The 11,807-nt window shown below is 43.5% G+C and overlaps 1 protein-coding gene across 1 annotated transcript; it reads left to right on the forward strand.

Moving 5' to 3' along the window:
- Positions 1 to 3,955: 3,955 nt before the first annotated feature.
- LOC125708063 (tubulin alpha-8 chain-like) lies at positions 3,956 to 6,005 on the forward strand. The gene is made up of 5 exons (XM_048975568.1): positions 3,956 to 4,139; positions 4,233 to 4,283; positions 4,430 to 4,649; positions 4,759 to 4,907; positions 4,976 to 6,005. Exons 2-5 carry the CDS (start codon positions 4,281 to 4,283, stop codon positions 5,948 to 5,950), a joined length of 1,347 nt encoding a protein of 448 aa, XP_048831525.1. The 5' UTR covers positions 3,956 to 4,139; positions 4,233 to 4,280; the 3' UTR covers positions 5,951 to 6,005.
- Positions 6,006 to 11,807: the final 5,802 nt, after the last annotated feature.

Below are 11,807 nucleotides of genomic sequence, written 5' to 3' on the forward strand. Positions count from 1 at the left end.
ATTTGCTAGCTATAAAAAAACTAACGAAGAAGAATGCATGCGTAGTCGTAGTAATGGCGAGAAAAAAAAATGTAAGGAGAAAGGTGGGTAGCAAAAGCTAAAAGAAACGAAAGCGAAGTGTCTTGAGACCAAAACATCAGAATGAAATGCTGTTGTAGGCATAGTTACGTCCAGTGGCAAGAGGGGACACAGTCTGAAGCAGCTTGCGCTCCGGGGAACATGAACATTGCGACTTTTTAGAGCTGATCATTTTTCTTGGGAAATATGATGTATTTATGAAGGAACATCTTGCAGAGCGCATAAAAAATGTAAGAAGATGCATCAGACGCAGGTTAAAGGTCTGTAAAGTTACGCACAGGTGCTAAAGCTGGTTTTGGCTGACACAACTGAAGTGGCCATTTCCAGTGGGTCCCACTTCTCATTAATGAATGATTTTGTTGTCTTCTTTCATGAAGATGAATGTGTGGGAGCAGAGAAGCTAGGACAGTCGACACTAGTGCCTTTTGATTATGGCACATGATTGTGGGCCAAGGATGTTGCCTTGAAGAGGATTTTTGGGTCCTTTGAAAAGCCAGAACAGTGTGTCTATACTGATGTCCTCAGGACACTGAAAATTCTTGAAACCAGGAAAACCTGAAAGCAACAATTCACGTCAAAGCAAAGGGCTATTTGGAGGGTCTAATGATGGATGACACAGTTTTTACTGCTTAATTTTTTCGTAGGATTTTTGAAGTCACAACATCACTCTCGACATACCTGCAGACACACTGGGTAGACATGCTGTCTGCTCACCGAATGGTTCTGACCACTGAAGATGCGGCAAAGAACTTGACAAGAGATTTTGAGTCAGTGAAAATAGTTGCTGATGTTTTTGTTCAGTGGGCAAATGCAAAACTCATGTGTGATCTTGAACTGGAGGAAACTTTTCAAGAGAAAAGGAAAAGGAAGAAGAAGATGGTGGCTGGTGAAATGGCAGGTGACAAGTGCTTTACAGATATATGCAGTGCTTATGAAGCAAATGTACATAACCAGAACATGGGTTGTTTTTCCACTATACCAGGTACTGAACTTTTGGTACTTCGAGAAAGTACCGAAAGTACGGTACTTCAAAGTGTTGGTTTTCATCTGCCGTAAAAACTGGTACCATCGCTGAATGACATCACAGCGCGAGGCGGGGTTTTTGTACTGAATTTGAAAAATGGCTGTAGTATATTATACAGTTGAATGATGTGCAATATTAATACCGACATCGCATGTTATGCAGGTGCAGTTCTTACATCACTAGTCAGCTACATTACACTAAGGCTTCTTACTTTCAATTTTGTGCAGACAGTATAGGGAGAGGGTCAAAGTTTTGCTGTAATATTGTTAATCTGTTATGTTTCACAGGAAAAAAAATCTTAGCAAGCATTGCAACTTTAATTATAATTCCTTATATAGATTCTCTGCCTCGTGCCCATTGATTCTGGGATAGGCTCCGAACCCCCCGCGACCCAGTAGGATAAGCGGTTTGGAAAATGGATGGATGGATGGATATATAGATTATTATATGTTAAAAATCAGTTTAAAGTTTACCTCTGCTGCCTCTGCATGAGCAGAAAAAGCGTTTCAAGTCCCACCCCAAAGTACCGAAGTACCAAAGAAGTACCCCAGCTGGTTTGGCACTTTTGGTATTGGAACGCTTGGTACTGCTACTCAACCAGAAGTCAATCAAAAAGTACCAAAAGTACCAGAAGTACCATACTTGGTGCGGTGGAAATATTCTATGTTGATTGAGAGGGCCAATGTGTTAGTTTGTGCACGTTGGGATTGTTGGGACCCAGGGTTGTCAACGGTCAGCTGGCTCGTGTGAGATATTAAATTCGTGACAAAGTCTGCACACTCATAAATAATAATAATTGATACTTTATCAATCCCCGTAGGGAAATTGTCTTTATGCCTCCTACAACTTGCTCTTTTTTTTTCATAGAGGAAGTTGTCTGCGAAGGGCTGCCACCCGTAGCGGCGCCCAGGGAGCTGGGGGGTTAAGGGCCTTGTTCAAGGAACCACCAGCTGAGGCTGGGTTTGAACCTGCGACCTTCCGATTACAGGCACACAGGCTTAGCCCACAGAGCCACACGCTGCCCCCAAAAAACATATCTAACATACATAAAAACATATGCAACAGTTTTATTACCTCAAAAGTCTGCATGGTTTGCAAACTACCCCAATGCTTTTGATGTGGCTACTTTTAGGTTTATTATGGAATAACATAAATTTGTATAATTACTTGCATAAGCGTGAGAGTCCGAAATTTATACAGATTACTAACTTTTGGGCATCACGATACGCATCTGATTAATATGTTAGTTATACTACTAATGTCGAATTGATGGCGAAAATAACGCCTGTATAGTTCAGAAAAGCTGGGGCCAAATTAAAAATAAATTAAACGGTCAGTTTGAATTTTGGAGGAAAATGAATCGTGTAGAATCATCAACCAATTGGTAAAATAGTCGTTAGATTATTCCATAGAAAAATAGTCGTTAATGGCAGCCCTAATATGATGTTAACATGTCGTGTATGTATTGTCTATGCGTTCAGGTATTTTTGAGCTTGGGAATCAATGCAGAACAAGCATGCCATGTTTCAGTCTCAAGCAAAGGAGATTGAGGGGGGACATGATCCAGGTATATAAGATTCTAACAGGTTTGGATGCTGTTCAACCAAATAGTTACTTCAGCATTAGTTTAAATACACGAACTCGTGGCCATAGGTGGAAATTAGCGGGAGAACATTTCAAGCTGGATTTAAGGAAGCACTTCTTTACGCAGTGTGTAGTCAGAGTATGGAATAGCCTTCCTGATAATGTAGTGCAAGCTGAATCCTTGGGTTCCTTTAAATCAGAGCTAGATAAGATTTTAACGACTCTGAGCTATTAGTTTAGTTCTCCCCAAGCGAGCTTGATGGGCCGAATGGCCTCCTCTCGTTTGTATAGTTCTTATGTTCTTATGTTCTTATGTTCTTATGATGCCTATATGGACAGGTTGTGAATTAGGCTGCAATCTTCTCCTACACAATGTCTCTTTGTCCTACATTGTGAAACCTACAGTGCTATTCCTGTCCAGCTTTAAGTACTGACAATACTTGGATTTTTGGCGTCAGGAACATACCAACGAGAACTGGCTGACAGAGAAAAGATATCCTAGCCCACGCTAGTTCCATTATTCCTCAAGTTGTGGCTGGTATTAACTAACTTAAGACAGTATATTAAGTTAGCCTAGTATGGATGTACACGCATATATTACAATCCAATCTGCAGCAATGTCAAATAAACTGTTTTGGCATTCCTTAACACTGAACCCTAATTTGCACTTCCCATCCTGAGAAATTCCTTTTTGTTCCTTGTTTGTTGCTCCATTTTCTCTGAAATGTCATTGTGAATGTAGTATATGTGCGCTTACATATACATGCAGCTAATTTGTATTGCCAATTTAGGTCATTTCTGGGTGCGAATTGGGTGGTTTTTCAAGCGCGCACACTTGCAAACATTTCTGCAATAAGTAGGGCTTATAAAACTGTAAGACGCGTACTCTGGTATAAGCAAGGTTTTATAAATTTGACTTGTACTATTCATGCAAACAGTTTTCATCCATATGTCAATTCTTCTATGATATATGAACATTTTTATAAATTAGCTCCCTGACTCAACATAAATCGCTGATAGCCATCGTCACGATACCATGTATCTCAGATTGCATTTTGCTTGGTTTTGATTTTGTTAAACGACTTTCATAACGCAGGTCCCATATCAGTGCAAACAACTGATTACAACTGCAAATGAGGTAATCCTGATTCAGGTGATAAGCAATTAATGTTCCTCATTAAGGATCTCTTGGCAACAATTAGTTTGTGAAAGAAGGTGCTTTACCTCTTCAAATAAAAAAATGAATGTTTCAGAATTCAGTTTACATCTGAAATTTGTATGCCGATTGACTTTCTTCAAGCTTTAGTAAAGCAGTAACTGTAGTAATTGTTTATTATAATTGATTTTAAAGTCTTTGAGACAAAGCCACACCTCCCAAGAAGTTCATAGGCGGGATTATGGAGTTCTTTATATAAGGAACCTTCTGGTTAATTGCCTTGGTTCTGCAGTACGGGTGAGTTGTGGCTTGAACAGTTTTTTTGTTTTGGCTGTTAGTTCAGTTAGAGTAATTTTATCGTTTGTGTTTCTCCCCCCCCCCCCTGTTTAGGTGTTTTGGTTGGCTCAAGTATTGTGAGTCTTGACTGTTTAGTGTAAAATGGTAAGTGTTTTAAACCACATCCTGATGAATCCAGGAGGCTAGATGCATTCAACAAGCTGTCACCCTGCTTTTCACTTTGGTTTAATTATTGCTTTAAGGGTTTGTTTCATGATCTTTAACTAGTTGTGCATCAACTGTTTATTCAGAGGGAGTGCATTTCCGTTCACATTGGCCAAGCTGGTATTCAGATGGGCAATGCATGCTGGGAGCTGTATTGCCTTGAACATGGTCTGCAGCCTGATGGAACAATTGCAGTAGGTGGCTCTATCCAGACAGATTCTTCCTTTGGAACTTTTTTTAGTGAAACTGGTGCTGGTAAGTTTGTCCCAAGAGCTGTTTTCATAGACCTGGAGCCCACTGTTGTAGGTAAGGGATTCAATGTTCTTGTGGTACTTCAGATACTAGTTTTAAACTAAACCATGTATTGGTACTATGGTTAATTTGGTTGGATTGTCTGTACCATCGTGCGTCTTAGATGAAATTCGAAATGGGCGCTACAAACAGTTGTACCACCCAGAGCAGCTCATCAGCGGTAAGGAGGATGCTGCCAATAACTATGCTCGTGGCCATTACACGATAGGCAAGGAGATCGTGGACTCCGTACTTGATCGTATGCGCAAAATGGTGAGTAGAGGTTGCATTATTGTGTGGCGCTTTTGGTTGAAACCTGACTAAGACTGTCTGTCTTTCAGGCTGACCAGTGCACTGGACTGCAGGGCTTCCTCATCTTCCACAGTTTTGGTGGAGGGACAGGATCTGGATTCACCTCCTTGCTGATGGAGCGTCTCTCTGTGGATTATGGCAAGAAGTCCAAGCTGGAGTTCTCAGTCTACCCAGCCCCCCAGGTATCCACAGCAGTGGTGGAGCCCTACAACTCGATCCTGACGACCCATACTACTCTGGAACACTCGGATTGCTCTTTCATGGTGGACAACGAGGCCATCTTTGACATCTGCATGCGTAACCTCAATGTTGAGCGTCCTTCTTACACCAACCTCAACCGGTTGATTGCCCAGATTGTGTCCTCAATCACAGCTTCCCTGCGCTTCGATGGTGCTCTGAATGTTGACCTCACAGAGTTCCAGACAAATCTAGTACCCTACCCTCGCATCCACTTCCCCTTGGTGACCTATGCTCCCATAATTTCTGCTGAGAAAGCCTACCATGAACAGCTGTCTGTGCCTGAAATCACCAATGCCTGTTTTGAGCCTGCTAACCAGATGGTGAAGTGTGACCCCCGTCGTGGAAAGTACATGGCCTGTTGTCTGCTGTACCGCGGTGATGTGGTGCCAAAAGATGTCAACGCTGCCATTGCCAACATCAAGACACGCCGCTCCATCCAGTTTGTGGACTGGTGTCCCACAGGGTTTAAAGTGGGTATCAACTATCAGCCGCCAACTGTAGTGCCTGGTGGAGATCTGGCTAAGGTCCAGAGGGCTGTGTGTATGCTGAGCAACACCACTGCCATCGCAGAGGCCTGGAGCCGCTTGGATCACAAGTTCGACCTCATGTATGCCAAGCGTGCCTTTGTTCACTGGTATGTTGGGGAGGGCATGGAGGAAGGGGAGTTCTCAGAGGCTCGAGAAGACATGGCAGCCCTTGAGAAGGATTATGAGGAAGTGGGTGCTGATTCTGCAGAGTGTGAGGAGGAAGAGGAAGAATATTAATGTGACCTGTTGACATCTTTCATGGAGTGTCTAAATAAATGCATTTAAAACGTCAGCTGTGATTGTTCTTGGTGTCAACTAGTCTCTTCAGCACCACTTCCCCCTCATTTAATTGATCATCAAGCAGTGGTTTTGGGCATTTTGTACAAGATGGACACTTTTCATGGAGCTTCACACTGGCAGATCGGTAAACACTTTTTTTTTTTTTTTTTTTTTTTTTTTTTTTTTTCCCCCCCCCCCTGGTGTGCCTGGACTCTTCACATAAATGACTCGGGGGGGGGGGGGGGCATCTTTCTTTTGAAAGCTGAACTCCTGATTTGTGTCACATTTCAAACATACCGTACACTTGCATGCAACTTGCTTTACCTTTTTAGTTTTTCCAGTGGGACACTTTACAGTAAACCATAATAACTATGCTTTAACTGAAGTGGCGTAAATGATTCCGCTAACTGGGGGGGGGGGGATCTTCGGTTGTCACTTGGTCCAACAGAGTGACCACTCCAACACTTTTACCTAAATATCCCATTTGTTAAATATTTGTACTTGCTACAATCTAGTGCCATGGTATTTTGGTGTGCTTGTATTATGGTTTTGGTTCACTATAAGAAGTTTGGTGCTGTTTGCAGTCAGTCACATTACTCCAAATCAGTGGGATCGGGGGAAAATTACATTTCTCCTGTTTTGTCCTAACTTTGCATAACAGTGGCAGCCGTCAGGGACATAAACGGTCACCCGACCCTGACTGGGGTTCTGAACGAGACCCATAAACGTGCACTTGGGTGCTGTGCAGGACTTTCATTAAACACAGAACATAAAGAATGAAAATCGGAATATCTGGCTGAATACACCATCAGTGGAGATTGATTACAAGTAAAATTAACCTGTCTTCAAAAGAAATATTGGTGTCAATACAGGATTTCATGAGAAAGACAAGATGTTAGACACCCCAGTTTGCAGGAAGTGCCGATCAACAGTGAGAGCGAAAGGGGGTTTCAGCCGGGGTTGTCTCTTCGCTATCGATGTAGTCGATAACGATGACATCGTTGTCGTGGATTCTTTTGCCCACGATAATCATGTACTGAAAATCCGATATTGTGACAGCCCTAGTTGAGAGGACTGCAAGCACAGTCAAAGCCCGGTACCAGAATCTGCGTGGGCTTCATCGTTTCACAGCAATTAAGAATCATCAGTCTTTTGATAACCACGAATCTCACCATTAAAATGGGCATTCCAGCTGTTCAGTTTCCAAACTACCTTATAATTCGGAAAGATCGATGTGCTCCATCTGCATGTGACGCTTTTAATTGATTTTCCACCAAGAGGCAACTAGAAAAGCGTCATTTTATTATTCTTAAGACCGGGCAGAACTGGTCATGCAGCATGGCAGGAATTTTCCAAGTGAGTCAATGGGAATGGGGGCTGGAAAAATTTATAGAGGGGCCAGGGAGTAGGAGATAGTTTGATATTGGGAGCTGGGGGGGGGGGGTGCATGGGCACAACGTAATTTAAATGCAATGGTCTATTTTTTTGGGAAGGATGAATAGAGTCAAATTTAATATTATGGGTACATGTCCTCCATCCCACCTGCCCATCATCCCTGCCCCGAGGGACCCCAAAGTCTAGGGCTGATTTTTAATCCAGTCCAGTATTTCCTGAGGCTCTAAATTTCACACTTTAAGTTATACAGAGAATATTGATACTGTGCTCAGCCACGTTGTCAGGCTGGTGGGATCCTCATCATCTTGGGATGGATTTCTATTTGGGATGGAATTTCGGTTTGTTTAGTATGGTGACTTTTTTTCAGTAGGTGTAAAAGTAATTTAGCATCCATTTAAAGTGTTTTATTCCCAGTAACACCACTAGATGGCAGAAATGGTCTGTCCTCCAGTAAGAAGACCTACAGCTGGACTACTGAGTTCGATCTGATATTGAATGGGCTTTTCCCAGACAAACTAATCTATATTTACACCAATTTTTAATGTAATTTTGAATTTTTCTGTAATCTTTTATGCATCAAAACTAGGATTGGTGTCCCGCTGAGGGGTGGCACACATAGGGGTTGTAAATCTTAAGGATTTATATCCTGCGAATGATGCTCAGTGCCTCAGAAATCACTATTCAGTGCTAATACTAGGCAGCAAGAAGTTTAACCACCATAACCTGACCCCACCCGCTCAGCAAACTGTACTACCTCCCTCTAGCTGACAAATTTGACCGTTAGTCCTGGACACCAAGCCTAACATGGTACCTGAAGGGAAAAGAACATAGAAATTTACAGACATTTGAGATTCACCTCAGAAAAATATCTGCTTAAGATTTTTTTCCTATAATCCTCTTGGGCAAGGTGTTGCTTTTCTGTAAGGCTGAGTGGTCCAGCCTTAGCATGATGATAGGTCTGCTATAGCTTCAGGTTTGTGGGGGGGGGGCTAGCATAGTGCCTAAACTAGAGGGTTTGGGGGTCACCAAACGGTACATACAGGATCCAGTATGTTCTCCTTTTCCATCTGACGCATCGGCATTCACAGCACACTGCACCCTTTCAAGACAGGGATATGCATGGTGTCCCACCCACCCACCGTGCGCCACACCCAGCTGGTGAATGCACCCTTGCAGCAGCTCTGAATCACCGAGGTTTGCTCCTCAGGAGATAAATAATGGAGAGGCTCATTTTGACTACGTATGGGATTGCTTCTGCTACAGAGTTTACTTTTTTGTGTGTGTGTGTGTGGCGGGGGGGGGGGGGGGGGTGGACTCTTTAAAGAATTATCATCCCGATCCTAGCAGCTCTGCTTTACTGTCTGGTCCACTGCCCATTGATTATCATCACAAACAGGGCCTACATCTCTACTGTAGTTCCAGATCTGACCTCCAGACTTAGGCTTCAAACAGACAGGGCTGGATGGCCTGAGTCTCAGTAAGCTCTTTTATCCACAGGCCCTGCCAAAGACAACCATGGTGATGATAAGGAGGGATGAGAGCCCTTTGAGTGGCTCCAGCTGGCCCAGGTTAAAAGCTGTTCCTATGCAAATTGGCCTGTGTGACTCCCAGGGTCGGACTGCGGGACGCAGACTGGAGCATCATGGGAGCATGACGAGTCTGAGCAGCCCGAGGAGGGAAGGAAGGAGAGACCGAACCGCGAGGCCCGGCTGGCTGTGTGTGCTGGAACTTGGGATCTCAGTTGCAGCCCGTGCTTGTGTTGGAACCTCATACACAGCAGATGTTGCAGATGGGGGCCAGGGGGGGTTGTGTTTTGGGCATGAATGGGCGGCTTTGGCTCCATGCAGGACAAAGGAGCTGACAAACAAACACTTTTTCAGTACTAATAATACAAACGTTGCTTCCTTCCTCCGCACCAGGCATTTGTATTGCCTTGATGTTGTCTTGATCAGGTCCCTGGCGTAAAGAACTGGGCACTTTGTAAATCGCATCCTGAAATTACGTACATCCAGATGCGAATAACACAGCATTTCATTATTCATGTTACACCTAAATTCATTTGGCTCTGTGACTTCCTGGAGGACATCAGGAGTGCTAAAGAAAGGAGAAGCCTACTGAAGTAGAGGGGTCCAGGGCCCAGATGCTCCTTCTAACGCTGATCCAGATGGCCTTTCACTCATGGGTCAGGCTGACCCCGTCCATCCCTCTCCTCCCCCCATGTACCACCCAGGTGCAAGTGCCGGATGCAAGGCTTTGGGAGCCCAGCATGCAAGAACATCTGTCGAGGTAGTAGGGGGTGGGGGGCTGGCTGAAGTCAGGAGCACATTGTGAGAGTGCTGGGCTCGAGTTCAGCATGTTCATGTCTACATGGGTAGGAGCAGGAAAACAAACTTCATTTGTGACCTATATTATCCATGTATACATTGTCACAGTCTGAAATTATGTCGGTGACATTAATAATGAAACGCTCACTCAGGAAACGCTCACTCACGAAACGCTCACTCACGTAACGCTCACTCACGAAACGCTCACTCACGTAACGCTCACTCACGTAACGCTCACTCACGTAACGCTCACTCACGAAATGCTCACTCATGAAACGCTCGAGCTATTTACACCCTGAGAATCAAAACTTGGTCTCGTGTTTGTTCCATCAGAGTGTCAGGCTGTCCCTCCCAGACCTCCACTCCCCCAGAGCACCCAGTACCATCTCTAGGTCCCATGTCACATTTACACATCTTTACTCTGCCGTTGACACCCCCAGCATGACTGGTGGACAACCTTAAAGTCCCTCCCCACCACTGATACGCATTTACAAACATTACGAGCTTAACCTTGTAATACATAAAAACTCCAAAGCGCTGAAATAAGTGTTAATGACACCTGAACACCTGTTGCTGAAACAGTATCGTATCATATGTCATTAATCCAGTTAAATATTCCAGGAAATATCATTTTTACTCTTATATTTCTTCTTCTTCTTCTAATGTCTTTATCGTCAAGTTCTAAAAAAAAAAAAAAAGGACCACAAACAAGCATAATTTGCTTTCACCTAAAACTGGAAACTATCTGGTCTTAAATGAGCGAATGAATTGGTTCCAATAGTCACACAGCATTAAAGGAGAACAGAGACCTTTTGGTTTGCTGTTACTATAAAGCAAACACAGACTTAACTTTGTTTACTACCAGGACTTTGTAAATCAGAAGGTGCCGGAACACGATGGGCATATGAGAGCGGAGGGATAATGAGGGGGGCACCGGTCCTGGGATGCATACAAGACACAGTGCTGAAAACATGGTACGTACTTTTAAGTATAATCTAAACTAATAAACTACACAAAACTGCATTAAAAATAGTCTGCAAATTAAAATACTTACTTCATTACTTTATTTAAATTTTTTCTTTTATGTTATTGAACCAGCACCTTGGCCAAGAGGATTATGGGAAAAAATCTGAAGCAGGGCTTTTTCAGCGGTGAATCTCAAATGTCCATAAATTGAACCAGAGAGCTGCCAGATCCACGGAAATAGGTACTGTACTGGAATGTAGACAGTCAAAAACAGAGAGGTCCCGGACTGTGCTCTGGCAGGATCCGGTACAATTTAAGCACTGGTAACTAAAATTTGTCTTGGTATCTGCTGGGCCAGTAAACAGCAGGCTAAATGAAAACCACTGGAGGTAAGTGAAACCACACTGTTGGGTAGGACAGCTCCAACCAGAGCATTGACGTCCTAACAGTATGATGATCATCTAGTACTGCAAATCCTGTTACGGCCTACTCTAGACAAGACACAACCCAGCGACCCAGCGGACTTCAGGGAAACGAGCAGCCCAAAATGGTGGAGCTGGTGACTTGGGTGGAGCAAACCAAGGTCAGATATGGAGTCAAGGAGGCTCTTCATGGGCATCCAGCACTGGATATAGAGGATCTCAGAGGAATGTGGGGGAAGAAGAGACCAAGTCAGGAAAGATCATACAGAGAAGAGGTGATGAGATGGGACAGCAGATCTGGTAACAACACTTACAACAGATCAGTTCTTTTCATGGAACCAGGTGATGATCTCATGATCCAGTAGGTAGTGGATTTAAGTTTCATTATGGGCAATACCCCACTAATCTTGAGCAAAATGTTTTCTTACACTGAATGATTCCAGAAAAATATACAGTTCTATGACTGGGCGAAAAAAAATATTTCAGTTTGGACGATCAACCAAGACACCAACGTCTGTTTCTCAGGAGATGCACGAAAAACACATTGTGACTCGCTGGTTGATGAGCTTTGCCTTACTTTGACTCACAGATCCGGTGTCCCATGTAAATGCCTTTTTTTTTGGGGGGGGGGGGGGGGTTAGGGTTAGGAAGATTATGTTTTAAGATTCTCTGTGTATAATGTATTCTGGCTGGTTCTTGGATCCAGCT

This window comes from Brienomyrus brachyistius, chromosome 14 (assembly GCF_023856365.1).
Source record: "Brienomyrus brachyistius isolate T26 chromosome 14, BBRACH_0.4, whole genome shotgun sequence".
Lineage (NCBI taxonomy): Eukaryota > Metazoa > Chordata > Actinopteri > Osteoglossiformes > Mormyridae > Brienomyrus > Brienomyrus brachyistius.

Bases quoted from the DNA above. Each gene is read 5' to 3' on its own strand.
- LOC125708063 (XM_048975568.1), top strand. The intron at 4,650-4,758 runs GTAAGGGATTCA...CGTGCGTCTTAG, and splicing joins CCTGGAGCCCACTGTTGTAG to ATGAAATTCGAAATGGGCGC. The intron at 4,908-4,975 runs GTGAGTAGAGGT...TCTGTCTTTCAG, and splicing joins TTGATCGTATGCGCAAAATG to GCTGACCAGTGCACTGGACT.